The 27,343-nt window shown below is 39.3% G+C and overlaps 1 protein-coding gene across 7 annotated transcripts in view; it reads right to left on the reverse strand.

Moving 5' to 3' along the window:
* Nucleotides 1-322: 322 nt before the first annotated feature.
* SFSWAP (splicing factor SWAP) overlaps nt 323-27,343 on the reverse strand; it is a 117,124-nt gene continuing 90,103 nt past the window's right edge. For 4 of the 7 annotated variants that reach the window (XM_078154253.1, XM_021004369.2, XM_021004371.2 and 1 more), the window contains 6 exons: nt 24,395-24,660; nt 19,507-19,662; nt 17,969-18,094; nt 6,730-6,894; nt 1,494-1,566; nt 323-763 (listed from right to left, as the gene is read on the reverse strand). In XM_078154253.1, coding sequence (XP_078010379.1) covers nt 698-763; nt 1,494-1,566; nt 6,730-6,894; nt 17,969-18,094; nt 19,507-19,662; nt 24,395-24,660 — 852 coding nt within the window. In that variant the 3' untranslated portion in view covers nt 323-697. Of the gene's footprint in view, nt 764-1,493; nt 1,567-6,729; nt 6,895-17,968; nt 18,095-19,506; nt 19,663-24,394; nt 24,661-27,343 lie in introns of those variants that run through there. The other 3 variants (XM_021004372.2, XM_078154255.1, XM_078154254.1) reach the window with 2 other exon arrangements.

Consider the following 27,343-nt stretch of genomic DNA (forward strand, 5'->3'; position numbering starts at 1 on the left):
GAAATGAAACTGTAATATGCTGAAATTTTAAAAAACTTATCCGAAGCAAATTTGGATTTTTATCAGCATTACAAGAAAACAGGGAAAGCTCAAAATATGATCTTTACTACTTATATAACAGATGGTAAACAACTTAAAAAGCATATAGGTTGTTTGGTACAACAAATCTGTCATGAATGGGGGAGGTTGGGGGAGAGGGTGGTATGTAAACTAATGACTGACTAAATAATGACTGGTGCCAAATTCAAAACAATACAGCAGACAGTAAAGTGGTAAAAATAAAATCACCACCCCCAAAATGAAGAAACTGCCAAAAAGTTGCTAGCTAGAAAAGGTGTTTTTCTCTCATTTTATTTGGTAATACATTTTCACAGAAACATGATATTATTTACAAATATACAGGTAAGAGACTGCTGGTCAAAAATCTTAAACTGAAGAGGTCATCAAAAATCAATTTACAAAAACCTTCAATTGTCCAAGGGAGATCCAGGGTGGAAAATTCTGGCAGCGATTGTGAGGGTGGGGCTGGACAGAAATAAGGTTTTTCTGATCTTTCAATTCCAATAAACTCCTGCAAAAGGCAGATGAGGACCAAATGCTCAGAGTTCTCTGATCCACAGCTGCAAGGAGGCCATGGAGAGTGTTTGCAAAATCCCCTCCCACGCATTCCCCTAAGGAACGGTCAGTTCACCGGGTCTCAGGAGGCACTAGTTTGTATGTTTTTGGAAGCAGCAAGCATTGCTCTCACTTTGGCCATTAGATCCTGTTAAAAAGAAGAGAAGGTTGAGAACATTTTCATTAGCTTTCCATTAAAACTAAACATGTAGGTCTAAATAACCTTGGCAGGTAAATAACCCATGTAGTAAAAAGATTTCTGAAAACGTCCTAAAACAGGGCTTTCTTTAAGTGACAAACACAATTGTGAACTAATAGAGGGGTGTATCAGCTTATACAAGAAAGAAATAGGAAATGGGGTCTTGGTTAACACTGCCCCACCAGCTCTCTACAGAATTCTGCACTGGTACAATCAAGTTCACAATTCATAAAGGGCTCACAGAGGTAAGCAGAGGCTACGCAAAGACACAATCCATACGCTCTGTGGAAAATAAGGAAGCTTAGGGGCTGGTCACTGTATCACTTGTATAAAATCAGGAACATGCAGCCTCAATCAAAAATTCACCTTTTCATTCTCCCTGCCTTGCAAAACTCATTCTAAAATTAAAGTGCTACACTGGCTAGACAAAAAAGGCTTTGTATACATAAAAGAAAGGTGCTAAAGAATGATACTCTGTGTCTCTCGTTTTTATTACTGTGGTGTAATACTGCAGCGAACCTGGCGTAATCTCAGTATCAACAGTCCAGGTCACCAGCCAAGTGCACCTTTATTATCTGCTGAGAGCCCTGTAATTAAGGTGCATAAACAAATCTTAGGTGAAGAGCACAGAGCTGAAGTCACAATACAACGACAAGATGTTGTGTGGTTAGAATCTTACCTGAGTTATTTTACTTTGCACTGAAGACACAATTGCTGAAGAGATCTGACCATCTTTTTCCTGAGAAACTCCCCTAATGGAAAGATTAATGAAGACATATTAAAAGTATACTAAAAGCAACACTTTCTTGGGAAAATGAAAGTCTGAAATAAATTAAAAACTAAGACTTCTGAAAGAAAAGCCTAAACCAAAGTCCGCCCACTAAAAAAAGCATTATTAACATTTATGCACAAGATGTCTGATTCCTTGAACTAAGAAGGCTATCAGTTTAATTTTAGATGAACTGTGGTGAGTTAAGCATACCAATTCTAACATGTCATCCAAGGGCACGGTGTGAAAAGTGGCTGCTGTTCCTTCTAAGAATATTAAAGGCTAACAAGATAAACTCAAAATAGGATGTCACATTATATCAGCATTTTAATAACTAAAACTTAGTTAACATACAAAAGAGGCAGGTACTGCTTTCAAAAACTGGCATTAAGTGTCTGCCACTTTATGCAGCACCATGCCCAAGGAACTTCTGTAAACTGGACTTTGGTCATAATGTCCTAGATGTTCTGTCTTAATTTCTGGTTGAGTGCTGACTAACAGTGGTTCCCTGCAATGGAAATCTCCTGATCTCTTCTCCCAGTACTCAAGGATTTGGAAATAAATATATCTGTAAAAGTGCATAACAATTAGAAGGAACTCTTCAGTGTGTCCTAGTGTAAATAAATTAATCTTTTGTTATCACAAAGATCTCCAAATTTTCAACCTGGTATTTCTATGCGTGCAACTATTTATAGGTTTGATAATGATATATATTATATAAATTTATATAACAAAAAAAGTCCTGATTTTAAAAAAGGGGAGAGAACAGATTCTAACCTATGGCTACAAATACTTACAAAGTGCTTAGCACAGTGCCCGGATTGTAGCGGGAGCCATGTAAATGTGAGCTGCTGCTATCACTATCATCATCATCGTCATCTGCAATCCAGTCCAATCTTCCCCTAACTTCATTCTAATCTCTGTCCATTTGTAGTGTGCCCACCCAGCCACAGGTCAGTCTGGGGAGTGATCTTTGTTCATCTACTTCTCGGTTTCAGTGTGGGATAGAGCTTGATGCACCTATACAATATTGGCTGCACACAGCCATTTGGAGAAGCTCATTGTCAACGAGGAACTCTTACTTTAATGGCACTGGCAGTGCAAATCTTCCATAACATTGACATACGCCTTCTTTGAGAATGTCTCTTTCTTCTATACTTGCTTCATATTAATAATACTCTGTAGATCACTAAACAAAGTGAAATCTCTAGTTCTATTTGTCAAAATCATGAATCATTTACATATTTGAGTGGGAGGTGCCTTGTTAAAGAAGACTCGAAGATTGCATTTTGTTGTATACAAACAGATGCTTAAAAAGAAATTAACACACAACAATGGAATCTTAGATTGTCTCTTTCTTCCAGTCAGTTGGGTGACTGACTAGAGGCATGGTCTGCTGCAGGAACTGTGAAGGCCTAAGGGTTCACTTCTCATGTTTTCAAGCAAACTTTCAGTGTGGGCATAGACCATTTTCATAAAGCTTAATGTAGAAGTGAAAAAGCAGGCATGTGAGCTGGTAGATGCTAACCTCCTCAGACTCTCCCACCTATTCTTTTATGGTTAAAGGTCTGTCCCTCATGTTTTCCCTCCTTTTCTTTGAATATATCTTGAAAACAGAACTCCAAAGTGCCTTTCACACTATGTCACCTTCTACATAAATTTCTTCTATGTTCATGTGGCAAAGTGTGACTGTTTCTTTTTACTACTGCCATTTCCTTAGGCCAGGGGCTGAAGCAGCTTTTTATCTGCATCATTTATAAGAAAAGATCATTACAAAACATGGCAGACCTGTTGCATTGTAGACATCCTTTTCACTACAAATGCTCTCATGATGCTTTAGTTATGCAGAGTACCATGTCAGGCTCTAGGCAGCCTGGACTTTTCCTTAACTGTTTTCCCCAGTGCTCTATGGTCTTTCTTGGTTCATTTTCTGCTTTCCTTTTCTGTAATGTTTGACAAAAGAGCTAATCATCTGAGGTAGCACTGCTCTCTTTCTCCTGGACGAGAACATTTTTTCCTGGTTGAGGTAGTCTTCACTTCTTCACTGGGACAACTATTTTCCACCAATTAAACTTCTTTAGGAAATGGCAATGAATGTCTTTCACTTTTCTTCACTCCTCATTTTTCCCAGTAATAGCTAGCATGCATGTAGCACTTTAAGATGCGCAAAGTGCTTTACAAACACCATCTTATTTGAGCTCCACAGCAACCGTGAGAGGCAGGTGCTAAGGTTACCTGGAAAGTGCAGCAGACAGAGGTGAAGACACCTGCCCAAGGTCACCCAGTATGAGGCGCCTGAGGCTCCTTCCTGACTCCAGGTCTAGCTCACTGCCACCCCTCCGGCTACCTCTAGCTTAAACAGGTCACTGTAGGGCCAACCACAGTTCGTATCTTCTTTTCATCCCGATCCTTTCTTCTGATGTTGTTTACACTGGCCTTTGCTCTACTGAATCTACACGATTCGACAGCAAAGACAGTATGGTTATGTAATGATCACTGTTAACCTGTAACCCGCTGCTTCTTGTCTAAGACACAGTTAATTGTTTTTGAAGTTCCAATAGCCAAAGGCTCCAAGTTCATATGGGCAGCTTCTGAGTCCATAAGTCTGACCTTTTTCATTTTTTAATCTCAAACTATATAAAAACACAGTTTTTGCTGTTGGCTCTTCTGCTCACTTTTGCACTGAAATCACTGAATATCAAGGTGATGTTGACTTTGTTTGGAAGGTCTGGTCAAGCTCTTCATAGACTTACACTACTTTTTCATCAGCTGTGATGAGCATTGTTACATAAGAAGCAATTGATTTAATGGAGATCTGGTTGCTTATACTCATCACTGGCAAGCAAATCAAGATGACCGAGTGTCCCTTTTTATGAAAGGATTTCTCTTGTTGCCTTTAGATGTATGAGGAAAACAATTCCACCACATCCTCTATTCACCTCTTAGAACCTTGGAACTATCTATTTAGCTGTAATTTCTTTAAATTACAGCGAGTTTGCCAAGCATAACTATGATTCAGTTCTTCCAGTTGTGCTTCGATTTGTCATCACTGGACAAATATTTTATGAGGAGAGGTAACAGTAAAATAAATATTTGGAGACAGTTTAAGAATAATGTTTTGCTGTTAAAAAAAAAAATCACCCACTGCCCCGCTTCTACTTCTCTGCCATAGCATTACCTTGGCATGGAGGCCGTTTTGTACTTTTGTCTATTTCATGGGTAGTCATGGTTAAAAATAAATCAACATCTTGAGGTTGCCTTTCTGGCAATGAGCTTCTCTGTACTTTGCTTGGCTGGTCTTCCGCAGACAAAAGAATGTGTTGCCAGAAAACTTTGCCTCATACTTTATTGAGAAAATTGGTATCATTTGTCATGAGCTCCCTCTTCTCTCCACACTTTATCCCCAATTCTCCTCTCCTTCGAGGAAACAGTTCTTCTCTTTGTCAAGGCCGAGCCCTCTGCTCCCACCGTCTCCAAAGCTCGCCTGCCCCTTCGATGATTTCTTCTCTTTTTCCAATATTCCATTTCGCTCTGTCTACCAGATTCCTCTCTGCTGCCCACAAATATGCACAAGTCTTTCCTATCCTTAGGAAACCTTTACTTAACTCTAACACCTTTTGTTGTACTCTCTCTCTCTTATCTTACAGCCATACTCTTAGAAAAAGCTGTCTAAACTTGTAGCCTCCACTTCCTCACACCCTGTTCATTTATCAGTTCCTTGTAATCTGCATCTTGACTCATCTTTTTTCATTTTAATTTTTTTAGAGGTTATCAATGATTTCTTAAGTGTTAAGACACATGGCTGTTGCTAGTTCTCATCTTCTTGACTACGGAGCAGTGTCTGACAATGCTGACCATCGCCTCTTCCTCCTGGGTATTCTCTCTTCCCTAGCCTCTTGGGACGCTGCTCCCAGTTGGCTCTCTTCTTGTCGTGTTGACCAGTCCTCCTAAGACTCTTTTGCAGGATTGTCATCCATGGCCCAGCTCCAACGTGTGGGTGTATCCTGAGACCTTCTGATCTCATCAGCTTCCATGGGTTCCTCTCAAGTCTATCCATCCAGTCCAGCATCTCCACCTGGATGTCCTGTAAACATCTCTAACCACGTCTAAGATGAACTCAGGATGTTCCCCTTGAAACTCATCGCTCTTCCTAACTTCCCTATTTCTATTCAGGGCACCATCATTTTCCTAGTTACCCAGGGTAACACCTTTGGAGTCATCCCTGACTCCCTCACCACTCCTCTACTACAAGTAGTTGTCAAGTACTGACAACTGTAGCTCCCCAGTTATCTCTCCTTCACTATTTCTCTTTATTCCACAGCCACCACCAAGTCTAGCCATAACCTAGCCCGCCATACTTCTTTTTACCTGTCTTCCATATATTCCACGTTCCAACCCAACCGGCCCAGATTCTTTGTCCACTTCCATATTTCCCCAACTATTTCCTTTCACTTGTGTCATTCTCTAGCCACGCCCCCCCTTTCACTTGTAGTAGAATGTCTCATTCTTGAAAACCAAATGAAATGCTGCCTCTTCCATGAAGCCTTCCCTGATCTCCTTTTTTAAATAAATACTCCTTCCCTTCGAGACTACACAAAGTACTTTGTTGTGTACCCCTCTAATGTACTTGCCATGTATAATCTGCATTACAGTGACTTGTGCACTTACTTATCTGTCTTGTATGTGCTACGCCCTCCTTCTAGAACGTCTAAGTTCCACAAGGGTAGAGGCTGTGTCTTATTTAAACTCTTTATCAACCTCTGCACAGAACATAGTATTTTATATGTGGAAAACACATTTGCTGAATTCAACTGAGTAATAAGTAAAATAAACACAACTCCAAAGATTGACAGAAATGAGACTGCTATCTTATCCTTTGCCTTATCTCTAGGATTACCAGGATGAGAGATTTACAGTGGGAAGGAATCCCTATATTTTAAATGGAATAAGTGCCCTTTGATGCATGTGATTTGATGAGCTGAATGCTTTAAAGTGCCTCACTTCTCACTAAGAGAACGAGGGAGCCTGTTACAATAAACTCACTGAGCACTTCTGTCAGCTGGTAAATGGCATTACACACAAAGGGCCCAGCCCACGCCCAAGGTCCTGGATTTCTTTGCCCTATGTTGTGGGAGGAGCTTATTACCTGGAGCGCTCTTGGCTGGATTCTCTACTCTCCACAGGAGAGATGCTGGTCGAATGGGCCGAGTTCTTATGTGCAGCCTGTTTGCTCGGTGACACTGACTGTGACCTTGCCTTGGACTTGGGACGTGACCGAGATCTTCTCTTCTTCTTCTTCTCATGGGGACTTCTGAAAAGAAAGCATTAGTTTTTATTTAAAGACAAAAACTTGTATTCCAAATGATGCCCATGTTCAGGCAGGGCTGATGGTCTGGTTTAGAGAAAAATCTTTGAATGAGAATGGCCCTTTATACCATATCATTGATTCAACTGCTCATTGTATACCTCTGTTTTAAAGCTACATACCTTTCCTTAATCAGTAAGGTGATGGCTCAAGAAATCTGTGATATGTGTCACTAGGAAGGAAGACATACTGGGAAAACAATTTCTTCTAGACAAGGAAGCTTTTATTCATATCTGACGATTTCAAGAAAAACTGGTGTTTTCAGCCAAGCAGGACTTTTTATTTAAGAAATGTAAGATAACCAATCATCAAACATCTACATATTATGTCTCATTCAGTACCTAGCACAGTGCTTTGTATAGAGAAGGTTCTCAAAAAGTGTTTGCTGACTTGTTTAATTCCGATTTAAAGTTTCCTAAAAGAAAATGATAGTTTCTGTTTTGTAAAGCTGGATGTGCTGAACTAACAATCTTAAGTATGACTTACTGACCGTTGAGAACTGCCACTGAAATGTCAGAGAGAAGGCCTGTAGAGGATGTTTCAGTGTGGCTCCTTTCTAGCTTTGTTTCCAGTCAATTCAACTAACCCTTACTGATGCTTATCAAGTGCCTAGCCTTGAGTGGAAAAATGGAAAAGTAAATAAGACACTCTTCTACGCCCTCCAAAAGCTCACTGCTACCTAGCAGTGAAACTGAGAAGCTGTGATGTTACGGCTGAGCGAGAGCTTGGGGCTATCTGTCTTCTTCTTCTCTTTGTAACCCTAGTGCTTGGCAGAGTGCTCAGCATATAGTAAGTACTTAATAAAGGTGGCCTCCCCCCCCCCATGCTTTTCAGGACTTTTAAGGGTGGGTCAGATTTTGCTAAGTGGAGGTAGTGGGACAGCATTTCATGGGATGGAAGTTACATTATGAACAGCTGAAAGAAATGGAAAAGTTTAGTCTGAAGAGAAGATGAAAGGACAGAAGTGGGAATTAAAGTTATCTTCAAATATATCAAGGTGGGGGGGGACTGTTCTCTTGAAGACTTGTTCTACAGATCATGAGAACTAAATGGACAGATAACAAAAAACGAATACTTTTCAATGATTAAATCTATCCCAAAGTGCATTGAGCTACCATGTAAGGCAGTGTGATGTCTGCCAATGAATGCATTTAAGCAGAAACTAGATGACTGTCAGAGATGCCATAATGGGTAAAAGATTGGACTAGACGACCTTTAAAATTATCCTAATTCTCAGAATGATCTAATATATCATTGTAATTTGTTTTATTTAGTAAAGAAAAACTGGACTTAATAGCAGTTACTAGGTTCCATGATCAGACAATAATTTAAAAGTCAGTCTTAGTAATAATGAGCCTTGATTTCAAGATGATAAAGTACAAGCTTTGTTAGCAGAATCCTACAAAGGAGCCTGTAAGAAAGAAGATGTAAAATGCTGCTTTTCTCTCAGGTTAAGCTGTACACAGTCAATCTCCAGGGATGATCTGTGTGCATGGCATGGCTCAGAATGCTGCGATTTTAGCTAGCTCAGGATCAGAGAGATCAACTAAAGACTATGTTGCCCTTTGAAACAGAGTATAACATGAGGACAGCTCTGAGAGGAAACAGAAAAGTCAGTACACCTTGCTTTTAGATATTCAATTTATCCACTACTCTTGCTTCTGAAACATGAAAATGCCTTTATGGGCAGCATGTATGATGACCTGGAAATAGGTATTAAATGTCAGAATTCACACTTACAGCTTGTCCTCTAGCCAGTGAGGCATCCCTTATAACAAAGAACAAAAAAAGCAAAACTTGCTGGTCTGGTAAAAGGCCACACTCCCATCCAAAACCTTTCCCTAAAGAAGGAAGGGAAGTGCATCATTCTCAATACTTCTCCAAGAAGGGCCAACCTCAGTCGTTATAACCGAAGAGCTTTTGTCATTCTTTTTACTCTAGTGCAGTCACTGGGCATCTTTTTATCCTGGTTCTGGTTATTTCGGGTTGTGTCTTCCTAGAGTTCTCTGGATTTTTCATTACTTGTGGCACAGATGTCTGGCACATCCACTGCTCCTCGTTCTCTGCTGCCACACCAAGTGCTGCTATGAATACTCTGATGTCTATAAGACCCTTCTGTCTTATTTCCTGGGGGTGGATGCCTAGCAGGTGGTTCTCTGGGTCAAAGAACACGAACATTTTGGTCATTTTTAAAAGCATCATTCCAAACTGCTTTCCAAAATGGTTGGACCATTAATTTATAACCCCTCCAACCCTGACTATTTACACATTTTGTCATGTTGGCCAATTAGCTGGGTGTGAGAGGCGAAGTCTTAGAGCAAACTATTTATTTGACATAGCATCAATATGAAGAGTTAACAGGAAAAAAGACCAACAAGCAGAGTGGTGCAATGTCATTGAACACTCAACTTCTTCAGGGGTGACTCCAAATTAAATTAATTAGGTTAGCCTTGGTTTCCTTGACTGTCATTAAATTAAACCTAAAAAAAAAAAAGAGCTTAGTTCACCTAGAATGAGGTGAAATGAATAGAGTAGTAATTTTAATTTTAGGCCTCTAGTTAGGAATAAGAAAACAGAATGTTCTAGGTGATAATTTTTATTATAACTTACTATTCCTGATGTGTGTGTGATGTGTCAATGAAAGAATAATCAATCTGTAAAATATAATTCAACTGTTTAAAAAGGATAAAATAAATTCCAATTTTTTTTTCTAATGAATAGAATTAGGATAAACTTTATTGGAGTTGGAAGGCACTATCTGATATTTGTAACATTCACCTCCCCAACCATGTATTGATTATGTTAATACCAAAATAAACTTCTACTCATTTAACATTCTTGTTAGGACATAACGGAGAAATTATCCTCATATGAAAATGTTAACTTAGATAATGGAGACATGACTATCCTAGGGGTATTACTTCCCCATCTGCTTCATCAAATCTCTTCTTCAAATACCCTAACCTTGAAACCTTACATACCTAATTTTCTCATTCATCAACAGTTCAGCTCTAAACACTCCTCTGCCCCTATGCTGTCAGCTGCATCATGATTTAAATGCACAAAACTGGCAAATTTCAAACTTGACTCTTACTCGCTAAGAATCATAAAACTGCTCAGGGAGAAGGGAATACACATTTATATAGCGCCTACTATATGCAAGATGTTGTGCTAAGAAATTTTTGAAAGCAAATATTTAATTTGGTCCTCATAACAACCCTGGGAGGTAAATACTATTATTATTCCCCTCATCCCCCTGCTATTTTACACTTGAGGAGAAACTAAGGCAGACAGTAGTTAAGTGAGAAGTGTCTGAGGCCAGATTTGTAATCGGATATTCACTGTACCAGCAGCTGCTCAGCTACGTAGAGTAAAAAAAATGACAGCAATGAGGGCATAAAGAACTCTGCCTCAGCAGGCCCATCAACAGAAACAGTGGGCCTGGGAAACCCACCCCAGTTTCAGTGTGGTTGCCTCAAAAATGTAGGCTCCTCACAAATAATCACAAAAATGACCAAAAGGTGGGAGGCTGGAGGGGAGGAAGGGCTGAAAATTATTGTACTGGTCCAAATATTTTCTCCCAGTTTTGCCCTTGCTTCTCACTCTTTTCCTGTGTCATCATATATATCATGTCTCCTAACTCTGGGTGTTTCTCAAGGTTCTATCTAGGGCCCTCTTTTCTCTCTCTCAGTAACCCTAGGCATGTCACTTTACCTTTTTGTCTCAGTTTCCCCATCTGTAAAACAGGGATAATAACAGCACTCACTTCCCAGGGTGGTTGTGAGGAATACCATTTGCAAAATGCTTAGCACAATGACTGGCACATAGTAGGTGCAATATTTAACTATTGTTATTATTAACCTAATCTCATCAGCTGTCATGTGTTTAACTATCATCTCTAGGCAGATGGCTCCAAGATCTGTATATCCTGCTGCAATCTCTCCTCTAAGCTTCAATCCTGCACCATCAATTGCTTATTGGGCATTTCAAATTAGATGTCCTAGGGACATTTTAAATTCAATGCCTCTAAAATTGACCTCATTCTCTTTCTGCCCAAACCTTCTCCTCTTCCTAACTTTGCTATTTCTTTTTTTTTAAAAAAAGATTCATTAAGTTATTTATTTTTAGTTTTCAACATTCACTTCCATAAGATTCTGAGTTTCAAATTTTCTCCCCATCTCGTCCCTCCCCCAACCTCAAGACAAATCAAAAGTGAGGGTAAAGGGTGAAACTCTCTTCTCCTATGAGAGGGGTTAACAGATACCCTCTTGACTCAAGGGGAGGGAGTGACCAGGTTGTACAGGTGTTTCAAAACTCCTTAATGATCAATCACAAAACCTCCAGAATATGCCAAGGTATTTTTACCTGTTCTAACTTTCCCTGTAACCTCCATGAAGGAGGATTTAGAGGTGCAGAGGGAAGGGAGTAAGTAAGCCTTGGGGAATCAAAAAGCAACTGCAGTTTTCCCCAATTCCTTAGCACCGAGGGAATTAACAGAACTGAGTATACACTTCTGGAGATGGCATCTGCCCCTGTCCTCTATGCTGCAGAAGATGTACCCAGGTCCACGGCCTTGAACTGACCCAGTGACCGAGAGCCTGAGAATGTCACGCCAAATGAGAGACAGCCTCGTAACTGTCTGCCAGAAAACCACCTCCAAGCCTTGGTGCTTGGAGAGTGACCCCAACTGCAGAGTAAGAAAGGAGGGATGGGAGACTTACGTACCTTCCAGTCTTGGCTGGAGAACAACTTGGGGTTAGGCAGTTTCCCCCTACGGGCCACCAAAATGATGTGGTTTAGGAGTTCAGGGGTTCTGGGACCCCAAAATCACAACACGCGGGTCCTGTTCGAAAGAATTCGACCCAAGCCTTCTTTCAGACAAAGACAAGGTTTATTAGAACATCCATCATATTGGGCAGACTCTTAAGAGTCTGAACATTAGTAAGCTATTGGCTTACTGGCTAGATTATAAGAATCTAATCTATTCTGAATACCCCTTCTCCTAATCTGCCCTCCCTTAACTCTTTTCCATTCAATTTTCCTGTAGGGCAGGATAGATTTCTATACCCCACTGCCAGTATCTTATTTCCCAGTTGCATGTGAAAACAATTTTTTAACATTTGTTTTTAAAACTCTGGGCTCCAGCTTTTCTCCCTTCCTGCTTCCCCATCTATCCTCATTGAGAAGGCAAGCAACTCAATACAGGTTATACTTGTGTAGTCAAGCAAAACACTTCCACAGTAGTCATGCTGTGGAAAACTAAGTATATTTCCCTTCATCCTATCCTGCCCCCCATTCATTCTATTCTCTCTTTTGACCCTGTTCCTTCTCAGAAGTGTTTGCTTCTGATTACCCCCTCCCCCTAATCTGTCCTCCCTGCTATCATCCCCCCCCCAATCCCCTTCCCCCCTATTTTCCTGTAGGGTAAGACAGATTTCCATACCCAATCGAGTATGTATGGTATTCCCTCCTTAAGCCAAATCTAACTTCCCTATTTCCGTCAAAGGCACCACCATCCTTTTGGTGTCTCAGGTTAATAATCTTGGCATTATTCTTGACTGCTCAATCTCTCTCATCCCACATATCCAAAAAACTGCCAAATCTTACCACGTCTACCTTCAGAATTTCTCTCTTCTTTGCCCCCCTTCACTCAACTCACACAGCTACGATCTCCATTCTGGTCCTCCATTTTCACACAGATTACTGTAACAGTCTTCTAATGTCTCCCTGCCTCAAGTCTATCCCCTCTCCAATCTACTCTAAATACATCTGCCAAAATAATTTTTCTAAATTACCAGTATGATCGTGCCACTCTACTTAATAAATACCAGCAGCTCCCTATTGCCTCTAAATTAAGATATAACTTATTCTTGTTTGGCATTTGAAGCCCTTCACAACTTGGCTCCTTCGTTATCTTTCTAGTCTCACTACATACTGCTCACTTTCACACACTCTGCCTTCTTGCATTTCACCTCCTGTATTCGTGCCTTTATTGCACTAGTCATTCCCTATGCCTGGAAAGCATTCCCTCCTCACCTCTACCTTGCAGAATCCCTAATTTCCTTCAAAATTCAATTCAACTACCAGCTTTAATACCAAACTTTTCCTGACTGCCCCCCTCCCCTTAACTGCTAGTGGCCCCCCTCTCCAAACTACCTTGTATTAATTTTGTATAAATTCAGATTGATGCAAATGTGACAAGGTAAAACTACAACTCTCTGCGAATCCTCAGCTGCTCATTAATCCCGTGTCTTTTTGTTCTATGGCTGGAAGATGCCCTGCCAAATCCCACCTCTAGATCACTCCCACCATCCACCTCCTTTTTCCTAGTCGCGTGCCACTGAACAGAGCTGGAGGGAATCATGCAACTGTGCTGACTGGGTCCTCTACAAATCTGTCATCTGATCTCAACTGGGCCCTCACTGCAGTAAGGCAAACATTCTATTCTCTAATCAATTTGTTTCCTCTCTCTCCACAGACGCTGTTCTAAGTCTCTTGTGTCAAAAGTTTTCCACAGCACCCCAATCCTCCACCCTCTTGGTTGAGGAGCTAGTCTCATACTTCCCCATGAAGGGAAGTTTCCCCCCTTTTCTCTTCCTTTTTTATTTGTCATTCAGATCTCTTCTCCCCACGCTCATTTCATCCTTTACTCAGGTCTTGAAAAGGTGGCACTTCTCTATTCCAAGGCAAACTCCTCAACAGTAGTGGTGTTCTGCATAATAACTTAGTTTTAAAATGTAGTGTCAACCAGGTTTTATTGCATTTTTTATTTATTTTGTTAAATATTTCCCAACTACATTATGGTCTGTTTTGGGCTGACCTCTCCAGTCAATTACTCCCACTATTCTTCCCATTCTCTTTTACCTTCCATCTCTCCCTATTTTCTAGCTTTTTCCTTGCTTCCTACAAACATGTCCATGTCTCTTGCATCCTTGAAAAAAAAAATTTCACTTGATCTCACTTCAAAAGAACAAAAATCTCAGTACCATCCGTGCTCATTATCTTTCTATATTTCTCCCATTTGTGGCTAAAATTCTTGAAAAGGCTGTCTATACCGGCCAGGTCCCTCCATTTCCTCTCTTTTCATTGTCTTCCAAACACTTGGCAATCTGGCTTCCTAACTCATCCTTCAAATGAAACTGCCCTAGAAAGTTACCAATGGTATCGTAATTGCCAATTCTAATGCCCCCCTCCCACTCCCCAATTTCCATTCTCCTTGACCCCTCTACAGTATCTGGCATGGTTAATCGCCTTCTCCTACAACTCTCTCCTCCCCGAGTTTTCCTAACCTTGCTCTCTCCCGGTTCTGACTTCTCCTCAGTTTTCTCTCCTGGACTCTTTTATCATTATCATGCCCACTAAACATGGCTATCTCCCAAATTGGGCCCTTTTCTCTTTTCCCTTTCTATTATCTCACTTGTAACCTCATCAGCTCCCATGGTTTCAATAGCCACTTCTACACAGATAATTTTCAGAACTATATAATCAGCTTCAGTCTCTACTCTCAGCTACACAGATATATGCATCACCAACTATCTCTTGGACATCTGGAACTAACATGCCCCAAATGGACTCATTATCTTTTCCTCCAAACTCTTCCCTTTCCCCAACATTTCTATTACTGTTAAGAGTACCACCATCTTCTCATTTACCAAGGCTCAGGACTTCAGTGTCTCCCTTACTTTTCACTTTTGTTCCACATCCCCAATTTGTTGCCCAGTCTTGTCATTTTTACCTTCACAACAGCTAAACCATGTGTCACAGCCACCCATCCAGAGTTTGAGAACCTCATCGTCTCTTCATGGACTACTCCAATAGCCTCATAATTGATTTTCTTGACTCAGGTCTCTTCCTAATCTAATCTACGTTCAGGTCTGCTGCTAAGGTGATTTCTTCTAAAAGGAGTACCTGACCATGACACTTCCTTGCTCAATGAGCTCCAATGACTCCCTGTCACTTCTGCCATCAAATATCAATTGCCTTTCCTAGTCTTCTTACCCTTTATTCCCTTCCATACTCTCTATGACTGGCTGCACAGGCCTTCTTGTCTCTTCATCCCAGCCTTTACATTGGCTGTTTGCTGCTTGGGGCTGGAAGGCTTTTCCCTCATCTTTGCCCCTTGTTTTCCTTGGCTCCCTTTAAGACTCAGTTTAAGCCCTGTCTTCCAATGGAGGTCCTTTCTGGTTCTCAGGCTTGTAGTGTTTTCCCCTCTCAGATTACTTTTCCATGTACTTCCTATATACCTACTTTGTGTGCACCTGATAATTTATGTATTGTCTTCCCTTTGCCTTTCTTTGTATCCCTAGTATTTAGAACTATTCCCGGCACAGTAATTTGCTGACTGATAACAAATAAAAATGATGTCAAAGCAGCAACGACCTCTAAGTGCAAGGCAGGAGGCAGCATATGCCAGCCAAGTCAAAACACCAAGACCACCTTGACCGACATTTCCCCTCAGATCTTAGAGACAGACTCATTTATTATTAAATGTTTCATTTATCCATTCCAGGATAGTTTAATGAGAACATTTAAAAAAGTTATAGTTGAATCTACTCAAAAGACATGTACATATTCAATTACAAAATGTTCCTTAAAGAAATAAAGAACTTAAATACCTGGAGAAATGTTAATGCTCATGGCTAGGCTGTGCCACATAATAAAGATGAAAATACCACCAAAGTTGATTTACACTTGTAATGCTATACATCAAACTATGAAAATACCACATAGAACCTGACACATAAAACAGCAGTCATCAAAACCATTTGGTATAAGTTGAAAAATACAAGATAGTCAGACCAAATAAGGAATAATCAGGAACAACTGAACTCAATAATTTAGTTGTGCTGTAAGAAATGATGAATGTGATGAATACAGAGAAGCCTTGAAAGATCCACATGAACTGATGCAGAAAAGAATCTACACAATGACTAGGATAATATTAAAGGAAAGAATAACTACTCATACACAAAATCAAATGTGAATGTCGCAAAATTATAAGGAACAATCATGGCTCAAAAGACACGGGAAGACATTTCCCTTTCACCCCTTTGCAGAGGTGGGGGAGCTGCACATTGCACAGATTTTCCACTTCTTTTTAAGGTCTTGAGCACTTAAGCTGATTTATTCTTTTTCTCTTAGACATCAATATAAACCTATTTTAAAAAAAAGTTACAGTTGCACTTAGCATACAATGATTTTTGCAGTAGTAAAATAACTTTGATTTTTTTTTTAAGGCAATCAGGGTTAAATGACTTGACCCTCATGCAGCTAGTAAGTATCTGAGGCTGGATTTGAACTCAGGTCCTCCTGACTCTAGAGTCAGTGCTCTATCTGCTGTACCACCCTTTGATAGGTCTCTGATGGCTGTTATGTAAGGATTTGTCTAGCACGTTTATTACAATTCAGACTTTCCAATGACATATTGTATATCTTTCAAGTTCCAACTCAGATGATACCTCCTCCATGAAATCTCTCTGATTTTTCTAGCTGGAATGATTTCTCACCCATTTGATCTTATTATACTCCTTTCAGGCATTCATCATAGTCAAATTTTTATTGTGTTTGTCTATGGTCCTGTCTTACCTATCCCTTAGACTGGTATTTTTCAGGGCAAGGCCAGAACTTCCTTAAACATCATTGCATCTCCTCTCATGTCTAGTATAGTGTGTTGCCCAGGGCAACATTTCAGCAAACATTCCTATCCAGAAACCAACAAGTAATGTGCTTATTTAGGACTGAGATAATCTAATTTCCCTATTAAAGTCCTATTCTCATGCTTGGTTGTTTTGAAGTAGGCCAGCCAAGCCTGAGTTAGTGGGATGGCCACGAGGAGCATGTTGTACAGGCAGAAATGAAACGGCTGGCTTCCCCTTTCCAAAGGTATGGGTAATTACCTTCCTCAGCCACAAGGGCAATGCTGAGGTGATCCTGCACAGATAATGCCGTGAAGTTTTTATAATTTAGTTGCTGCTTAGCTAAAGGCAGAAATTTTGTTCTAGATTAGGGAAAGGTCCTCCAAAACTTTCAGTTTTTCCCTTTTTATTTAAGTTCTTCTTTGTTAGCAATAAATGTTTCGGAACGCTCATATAGTACATTGTAGGAGAAAAGGCTAGAGCAATAATATGCTAAAAATTGGATCTCTTAGGCTGAGTACAGAAACAAGGGAGAACATTCCTTGGAGAGAATGTTTGGTGGTAGCTCTATTGAAATAGGGCAGAAAATTATGTTCCTAATGTCGGCTGGTACACAGGGATATGGAGTATACTGGTGGACTGTCAGAGGACGTAAGACCCACAGTACTGAACTAGTGCCTCCTTTTTAAGCCCTTTACTAAAGGTCTGAAAAATGAATGAGACTAGGTCTTTACTCAGCCACATTCAGGCCAAACATCAATAGAGGTATGTGATAACCAAAATGCAGAATGGGTATAAATGCATTTACAAAGTGGCAACTCAAAATGGTTTCTGCCTTTTTGAGGCAGCTGGCCTGGGCCAGGGAGGGGAAAGTAGTGTGGGCTCACTTTACAGGCACCAGAATTGACCTGTGTCACTGATTTGCCTGTGATCAGATCATCAACTCTCATTACTCAATTCCCAAACACTTTTATGAGAAGTCAGCATAATTCAACAGAAAGGTCCTAGCTATAGGCTACTGGCTAAGTCATTTTACCTCTCTGGGCCTCAATTTCCTTATCTGTAAAATAAGGGTGGGCAAGTCCCATGAGAGATAACAGATTCCTACCTCAAATGTTGCAATGGTATCTTTAAAATATTAACAGACCAACTGGAAGGCTTCTGGGACACTAAGTATATTCTTTGTGGAGGATTATAAAAACTGCATGAGTAGAGGCAGTGTCTATCTACATAGATGAGATTACAGATTTTAAAAAGTATTAAAATAATAATCATACTACCTTTTCACAAATTTGGTATGAATAAATGTTAAGCTATTATTATCTAGCACGCAAATTTCAACTTTTTTTCCAAATGGGAAAAAAATTCCCCTTTCTCTAACATACCTGGAACGTGTGCGTTTCCTGCTGATTCCTGGGCTGTTGCTCAGACGGTAAGCTGTTGGAACACTTCTTTCTTCTCTTCTTCTCTCAGGAGAGTGAGCTCTTCTTCTAGGCGACCTTGACCGTGACCTGAATGAAGATCAAGTAGCTTTATTCACTGTTGGTTTTGATCTGACTCTTTCACATTACTTCTCTATCACTCTAGTAGTAATCAGACATCATCTAAGCCTACAAAGAACTAGGTAGAAGGTTCTTGAAGATGTGGTTATTATAAAGCTGTCCACATGGACTGTCCACATGTCATGCCAGAAATCCCTATATCCAGGTTCACAAGAACTCTTTCTTCTCTTTCTCTTCCCTCAACCACCTAAATCTACAGAACAGATTTCTTATCTGTGCTGAACTTTCACCCCAAACATAACTGAATCTGAAGCTGTCTGCTGCTTAGCCAATTCTCGATTACAAGTCTGATGATATAATTTACGGATTACTTAGGCCTTATGCTTCATTTCCCCCCTTTCCTAGTTTTTTTGTATTTTCCCTGCTCACTAGTAGATTTTAATACAGGCTGGGTATGAGAAAGGCATTACAATTCAAAGTAGTTAATTTTATTTGCTGCGATTTCAAGTAAAAGGTTAGCTTGGAGAGGAGGCTAAAATAAGGTTTGGGAATTACCTGTGAATTTCATTTATCCATGCTATCCCTCTGTCCCATTAGTATGGATAATCAAGGATTGGCAGCAGTTCTCACCGGGACATAGAATTTACCCAACTCTCTAACACCCAATTCTTTTTCTGGCTTGAAGCCTAAATACTTCAACCCAATTCTGAATATGTCTTTCCAAATTAACATTAAAGCACCACTCTGTTTTTAAGCTCATAAGACTTCCTGGAAATTGTCTACTCCAATGAAAACTTTGGCAATACTTTTCATGTGCCTGAGAGAGATGTCTTTTATTCATCCAGCACCACAACCTGCATAAATCAACAATAACCTATGAACGGTACTTCCACCTGGGACACTAACCCACTTTACAGTCAGAGTCCTTAACATAAGGCCACTTAACAATGACTTTAGAACTTCCCTATCGCATTTTTGGTTCATTCAATAAAATTATACATTTTCAGGAACACATGCAATAATCAATTGGAAAAAAATCATATCTTCCCTTGTTTCCATAACAACCCACTTGAAAACAATCTAAGAAGAGCAGCTTGATTTTGCCACTTAAAAAAAAGACTCTACATTGATTCATTTTACTTGCAATTAAAAAACCAAAACATTGTTGTTGCAGAGACCAATGATGCATTAAAATACCAGTTATAATCACATTCTACCCTCTAGAGTCATACAGAAAAAGCAGAGCCATTCTTCAGGAAATATAGCAATGGACTAGACCCCTTCCTGGTACAAACTATGATATCCAATCAGTTTTAAGCTCTTCTCTCATGTAATTCTTCATAACTTAGAAATCTAATTTTTTCTCAGACCTTTCTTAAGATTTATAAAACAGATTACAAAGGTTGAGGTCAGTCAGACACCTTGACATTTTACCAGGTTTTCCCTCAAAAGAGCTCCAGGAGTCAAATCTTTTCGTTGTCGAAGTTGCCTGATAACTGTCTTGATCTCTTGCTGCTGCCACTGATGAGCTGCTCTGACATGGCTCCGTGCTCAGTGTCCCTGTGGAGGCTGTGGGTCTGTGATATGGAGGCACACACTTCACATTCAGAATAAAATGTGCTAGGTTTGGTGTTAACTAGAATCCTGAAAAAGCTCTGTACCTTAATCAAAGCTCTATTATCACCTTATGGAGTGCTTACATGTATACATCTTAACAAAACCCTCATATTATCAGGAAAGTCACTTAGCTTTTAGTGCTTGTGAATGTATGATTCTGGAACCCCAGTAACACTCTGTAGCAATTTGAAATGGAAATGCTTATTAGTATTAGATTTCAAAGCATTCTGGAGAAAGGCCATTTAAAAATTCAGCTCAGTAAACTGCATGAGATATTTTAAAGTTTTATATCAATTACAGCAGCTCTCATGCTTCGTATACCACTAATTAGGTTTTTACAATGGCCATATATCCAAATCTTTGAAAACCACAACAAAGCTAAAGAAACCGACATTCTATCTTATTAGTAAACCAATCAAATAAAGCAAATGGAGGAGGTTTCAAAAAAATTTGTCTGAATTTGTACTCTTTCAAACACGATCTCTGCAAAAACTCAGTCATAGGTAAAATACGTTACTGTAAAAATGAAAACAAAGCTTCATTTTGAGATTTGCTTAAATTACTACAAAAAGAAACTCCAAAAGTTTCAGTTGAAGGAAACAACTATAACATTTTTTCAAAACTTCTTTCATTAATCTACAACTATCTCACCTAGTGCATTTTAGTTATGGCTAAAAGACCTTTAAATAAGTAAGCTGAGTTTATTTAACACCAGATTGCTAGGATAATAAACCAAGAACAATACTGGGGATGTTTTCAGCTTCTGGTTCTCTTGAAATTTAAATGGTGGATGTAGTTTTAATTTACAAATCATTCATGTTTTAGTAGATAAGCTGCTGGGCTCAGGCCTCTTTTCCTACATATACAAATACACGCATAGCTTGGCTTTAGAGGTCTGGCTTCAAAAAAATCTGTGCTCACATGAACACAGTCAATATTTTTATTTACAAGTTTAATCCCTCTACCTGCATGATCAGCAGACTGAGCTCATCACAGGCTATTTTGGCTTTGATCTCCCAAACTAAAACCTGATCCTGCTTTTGCAGGCTTCTGTCTGGTTGTGTTTCTGGTGTTTACCTTAATATTTAAAGGAGCCAAATGTGAAGTTGAGATGAAAGCATTTAGAGAAACAAATCATTCATGATAAACATAGAGAATATCGAATCACATAGGCCTATTACATATGGAAGCTGACAAACTTTTGAGTCAAAATCAGGAAATCAAAGGAACTAACTGATAAACAAGATCTAGGTAACAAAATTAGAATAGCTCCAAAGACAAATTCAGAGATTACATATACTAGATAAATATAACTAAAACTATAAATCCTCTTACTAAAAAAGTTTTGAAAATTAAATTGGAAAGATAATAGGTACGTTATTGTTAATAATTCAAATTATAAACATTAAACTTCAGACAATAGTATTAAGCTGTGTGAAATACTTCTAAAAATAACTTATTCCAAAAGACAAAGGAAATATTCACAAATGAGACTCAGAGAAAATGCAAATGAAAAGAATACAAAAGTGAAAAAAACCTTGCACTTAATGTTGGTTTAAGAAAAAACAGTGTATCTTTTGCTCTATTTTTTGAGACGCATTATACTTTTCCTAGAAATGCATAATCATGAGAGATTTTCACTTGTGGGATCTGAAGGTATTCTATAGCTAACACACGTGACACACAGGATTTCCGTAAGTCCACATACACAATGATGTTGTAGGGTCATTCCCAATTCCTCTCTCCTGCCCCAGTAGAACATATGCCAGACTTCATCTCACTTTATTGCTTAGATTGGCTAATTTCAAAAAGAAAACATTTCACCTATAGCATAGCCCCATCTAATCAGAAATGGCAGAAAATGGCATCTTTAATTTTCAGCTGGTAGCACTCCTTTCAGAACCACCATATAATTTAAACTATCCCAGAATTCCTAAGTTATTTATTCTATAATATGTAGACTCTCATATCTGCAATGGATTAACTATTTTAAAGAAAAACATTTCTGAATTATGATAGTAGCATCAATGGTCAATAAATTTTTGGGAAAAAAACCCCTATTCACATACTTGAATATCTTACATATTACTGTGAAAAGTAACCCCTCCACCCTCATTTTAGAAATGTTGAATTTCTATGCTATTCAGATGTCCAAAAAACATTACAAATAATGGTACCATGCAAGTGGCGAAATTAGGTGGCCAACGGCTGCTACTAGCAGAGAAGAAAAGGAAGTAATCCTGAATGCAACTCAAAGCAGTCATTCTACACTGCTAAGGCTGAGACAGGAGCCTGCATAAAGGAAGGTAATTAAAGACAGGGAAGCAAGAGCTTGTTTAACTCATGTCCCTGGGATTCTGGAGGCACTACAAAGCAGCACCGGCCCTTCAGCACAACTGAGACTCTTATGCTCCTCTCACTGAAGGATGGTTAAGATTACAATAGGTCATTCAGTATCATGGGACCCTCTTTACAGGATGGAATACAGGGAAATGAAGGACAAAGGAGAAGTGTCGTCATTTCCAAGGGTAATTACTTGGTAAAATGTTGAACAGTAAAAATGTCTTCCATTATTATTGAAGGCATCAATTTAGCTTTATTTTTGTTGTCCTGCAAATTGCCTGACATCACTTTATGCCTATAAAAAGCAAAGCCTCCATGGATTGAAATTCTGGACCAGTCAATTCAGTTAAACCTTGATTTGACTGATGAATTTTAATGAACTGACTGATTTACTGACTTACTGGCCAAAGTGACCACTTTTTTGGTATCACTATAAAGAATTGTGTTTAGAGCTATGAAAATACTTACTGTTACTTTGATACAACATTTTCATGCTTATATAAAACATTTTACACAAAAGGAGAAAATCTAGAATAAGAATATGCTTCTTGAATATATCAGCACTGGATAAACACACAGTCCTTTTAGATATACTAACAAAGATAGATTTCACGTTTTATAGATAGTAAATAAAATGACACTAAAGCTAAAAACTTATAGCTTAAGTCTTTAAGTAATACTTTTAATTTCTGAATATAACCACTTGGAAAACAAAGTGTATAACAATTACAGCATCATTTTCTTAATTAAAACAGAGCAGGCAGAACAGATGTAAACATTGCAAATGGAAAAGTTTTACTAAAAGATGGTTGAATTAACCCTGAAAGAAGATTTTCCTATGACCAACTTCTCACACTTAAGCAACAAAATAAACATTCTATTTTATCTTCACATTGTTAACAGTCCTTAAGACTGTGGACTTTCTGAGTCCTGTAATAAAGAATTTGCTCTATAAACTACAGACCTCTGCTGCTGTAGAAAGAGTACCACTGGACTTGCTATAATGATTATAATGACTTTTCTGCATCTGTGTTACATGTCCTCAGCCACATGCTACTGTTTAAGCAGTATTTTCACATGAGAAAGAAAACACAAATGTCCACCAGAGGCTTTCAAAGAGAGACAAGAGGAGCAGCAAAGACAGCCATTTCATTACCACAACATCCAAAAGAGGCAGGTTTGATCATTATCTTTTCCTTTAACCTCTCGCCCTTCCAAACTTTCCTATTGCTACATGGCACCTTATGGGTCTTTTTAAAGTTTTTTTCTGAGTCACGATAGGGTGAAGTCCACCCATCCTACATCAGGGAACTTTGAAGTGCTTTTATTATTAGGGCAATAGGCATCATTTAGCCTATTTTAAAATTTTTTTAAAATGAGGACAGGATAAATCCATCTTTTCTCTTGAAAAGAAAATATACAAAAACCAAAGCAGCACCAATTAATGAAGAATACATGCAATGCAAGTTAAAAAATTTAAAGAAGAAAACTGAATTAAATGAGATTCCCCTTGCTTAACTTCTTAAAAGTAGTCACTCTTATAACAAAGCATTGAATACTATGACTCACAAAAAGTCTAAATGCCTTTTATTTACACTGTCAGAAGTATTAATTTTGCCTACTTCCTTTGCCATTAATTCTTCAAACACCAGATTAAAGAGAAGGGACCTTACTCCTGAAGTCCATCACATGAAAACTTTTTTCACAAGATAGTGACTGCCACAGGGAGGTTTAGAAAGACCAGCTTTAAAAATAAGCAAAACAAACCAAAATGAAAAAAAACCAAAACCACTTTTATTATACTTTTTAAAACCCTGTGAGTTTTTCATTTAGCACATACACCTCCATGTAACTATGTAGAATGAGTACACATTTATAATTCTACTAGCAAAGATTTCCTTGGTACTGAAATCTGGCATCAAAAGAAATGAGACAGTAAGGAAGAATTTATAGAAAAAAATAAGAACCCTCTTTTTCAGGCAATGTTGTGTGGGACACATTCATTAATCTACTTGTTGACAGATGAGTTAAAATCTAAACCATTTTTAAACTGTCTTGATCGGAGGTATTGAATAACTCTCCCCCTACCCAATAAGCTCCATTCAGGCAGGTTTTATGTCTTACTTATCTCTGTATTATTTCGGAAACTCCCCAACACTAGGCACTCAATAAACATTAATGAAATTGAGAGGATTATCATTGAATATGTTGAAAGTAAAAAGAAAAAAATACCTTTCTTCATTGTCATTAACTATATTTACAAGGATTTAATGAAACAGTCCAATTTCTTCTTAAATACAAATTGATGCGAAAAGTGAAGAAAAACACTATTTTTTTTGCAGAACTCACCTTGACCGTCGGACAGTTCTATAGGCACTGGGAAGAGAATGCTTTGCTTTTGAATGTGATCTAGACCTGGACTTAGATGATGAATGGTACTTGGGAGAGCGGGATCTTGTCCGAGACCTTTTTTTGTGCTTTTTCTTTTTCTTTTCCTTTTCTTCTTCTCGGGGAGGATCTTTACTTTTGCTTGAAGGCCTTTCTGGTGGCTTAACTTCCAAAGCTGGCAGAGGTCTCACTCCAGTCAGTAAAGTACATGGCATATTACTGACTTCCTGAAAGAATGAAGCCAATAGCTGGCTGTTAAAAAAAAGCTGCTGTGGTGGCCTGAGTATATAGTCAAAAGCCCCAGTGTAAAGAACGACCCCATCACACCAGTAAAACACTTTTACTCTATACTTGTTCCTCTGCTCTTCTCCCCATCCTTATTCCTTGGCGAACCTGTTTAATTCTATGGAGTCCTCTTCTTGAGTCTCTGGCTCCCTTTAGCCTTGGGTCACTCTCACCATCTGCTACCACTCTCCATGTTTGCTGCTGAATGTAGATGGAGACAATCACCCAACTATTTTGAGTGGGTCCACTACAAATTTATGTTACACAAGCTCAACTGGGCCCTCATCTCTGTGAGCCAATCTTCAACACCTCCCTAATTAATTCACTGTTCCACATTGGCTTTTCTAAACCCTGTTTACGGCCATGACTCCCCCCAAGGATCTTGTCTCACATCTTGTGGAAAAAAATGGAGGCCATTCACCAATAACTCCCTCTTTTCCTTTCCCATCTCCCATCACCCAGATGCCATCTGCCACCATCTCTGCCTTCACCCCTGTCTTACGTGAGGAGGTGGCTCTACTCCTTGTCAAGGCTAATTCCTCTGTGTGGAAACGAGGACTTTTGTTTCATCCTGTTTCCTCTAGTAGACTGCCTTCCCTTATCTACCCTTATCCTCTATTTCTGCTTGTCTCTCTAGTGGCTGCTCCTCTACCACCTACAAATATGTCCACTTCTCCCCCATACTAAAAATCTCTCACTTGATCCTTACATTTCCACTACTGCTTTATATCTCTTCTGCCTTTTGCAGCTAAACTCCTTGAAAAGGCTGTCTACAATAGTTGTCTCTACTTTTTCTCCTCTCACTCTCTTAACCCCTTATAATCTATCTTCCAATCTTACCACTCCACCAAAACTGCTGTCTCCAGTTACCAATGGTATCTTAGCTGCCAAACCCAATGGCCTTAAACCTCATTCTCCTTGACCTCTCTGCAGCCTCTGACACTGCTGATCACTCTCTCTTTGGTATTCTCTTCTCTCTAGATTTTCAGGACATCACTCTCTCCTGGTTCTCCTCTTACCTATCAGACTGCTTCTTCTCTTTCTCCTTTGCTGGATCCTCACCCAGGTCACACTAACTAGCCACAGGTGCCCCTCAGGCATCTGTTTTGGGACCTCTTCTTTTCTCCCTCTACACTACTTCATTTGGTTGATGAGATCACCAACTCCTATGGATTCAATTACCACACTAATGATGATGATTCTCAAATCTACCTTTCCTTCTCCAACCTCTCTGTTGACCTCCAATCTTACATCTCCAACTATCTTTCAGACATTTTAAAGGGGATGTCCAATAGACATCTTAAATTCAATTATGTCCAAAACTGAACTCATTACCTTTCCCACTAAATCCTTTCCCTTTCCAAACTTCCCTATTATTATAGAGGGCAACACCATCCTTCCAGTCCCCCAGGCTGACAACTTAGGTGTCATCCCTGTCTCCTCACTAACTCTCACCTCCGCATTCAATCTGTTGCCAAGGCTTGTAGATTTTGTATCTGTAAAATCTCTAGCATAATCCCCTTTCCTCTGATACTGCCACTCTTCTGGTAGAAGCCCTTATCAACTCACCCCTAGACTACGGCAATAACCTGCTGGCCTTTCACAAATCCCTCCTCACTCTACTCAAGTGCCAAAGTGATTTTCCTAAAGAGCAGGACCAACCATGTCACTCTCCTATTCAAAGAACTCCACTGATCCCCTATCATTCAGAATCCTTTGTTTGGTGTTTAAAGCCCTTTATAACCTAGTCCACTCTGCCTCCACCTTATTCTCCCACCACAAACTCTCTGATCCTATGACACTGGCCCCTTGCCATTCCACAAACAAGATACTTCATCTTTAGGCTCAGGGCATTTTCTCTGGTGTCCCCTATGCCTGGAATGCTCTCCCTCATCTCTGCCTTCTGGCTTTGCTGGATTCCTTCAAGTCCCAATTAAAATCCCCCCTTTCTGGGAGAAGTGTTTCCCAATCCCTCTTAATTCTAGTGCCTCTTCTCTGTTAATTATTTTCTATTTATCTTGTTTGTGCATAGTGGTTTGTTTATTGTCTCCCCCATCAGGTTGTGAGCTCCCTGAGGGTAAGGACTGTCTTTTGCCTTTCTTTGTATCCCTGTCTCCTAGCACAGTGCCTGGCACATTCTTACTGACTGGGTGATTTCAGACTGAAATAAATATAGTCCCATCTCTTTTAAATCACTAACCTATCCTTTGGCATAAACAACATGTTCAAGCTTGTACTTGGAAAAGTGACTAAAATCATTACAAAAATAATTTTAGAAGAAATAATTATCTAGGTAAAGTTTTGAGACCACATAAACATTTTCACTAATGTATCTGTGGGGAAAGTGGCAGTTTAGTGCCCAGCTTTGGAGTCAGGACAGTCTGGGTTCAAGTCTTATCTCTGACACATATTGCTGTGGAATCTGTGTCAAATCCCTTAATGTCTCAGTGCCACAGGTATTTCCCTAAAAGTTTAAGTTGTGGGGGAGGTGCCAATCTGTACTGGTAGGGAGGGTGTTTTTTTTTTTTTAAACATGGAGCTCTTTATGCCACTGCAATCAACAGAGCTAACCCAAAAAAAGAAATCTTGGCAGGGGGAAAATGGGGACATTAAAGGTGTTTCACT

Source organism: Phascolarctos cinereus, unplaced genomic scaffold (assembly GCF_003287225.1).
Source record: "Phascolarctos cinereus isolate Bilbo 61053 unplaced genomic scaffold, phaCin_HiC Scaffold_4;HRSCAF=312, whole genome shotgun sequence".
In the NCBI taxonomy this organism is placed as follows: domain Eukaryota; kingdom Metazoa; phylum Chordata; class Mammalia; order Diprotodontia; family Phascolarctidae; genus Phascolarctos; species Phascolarctos cinereus.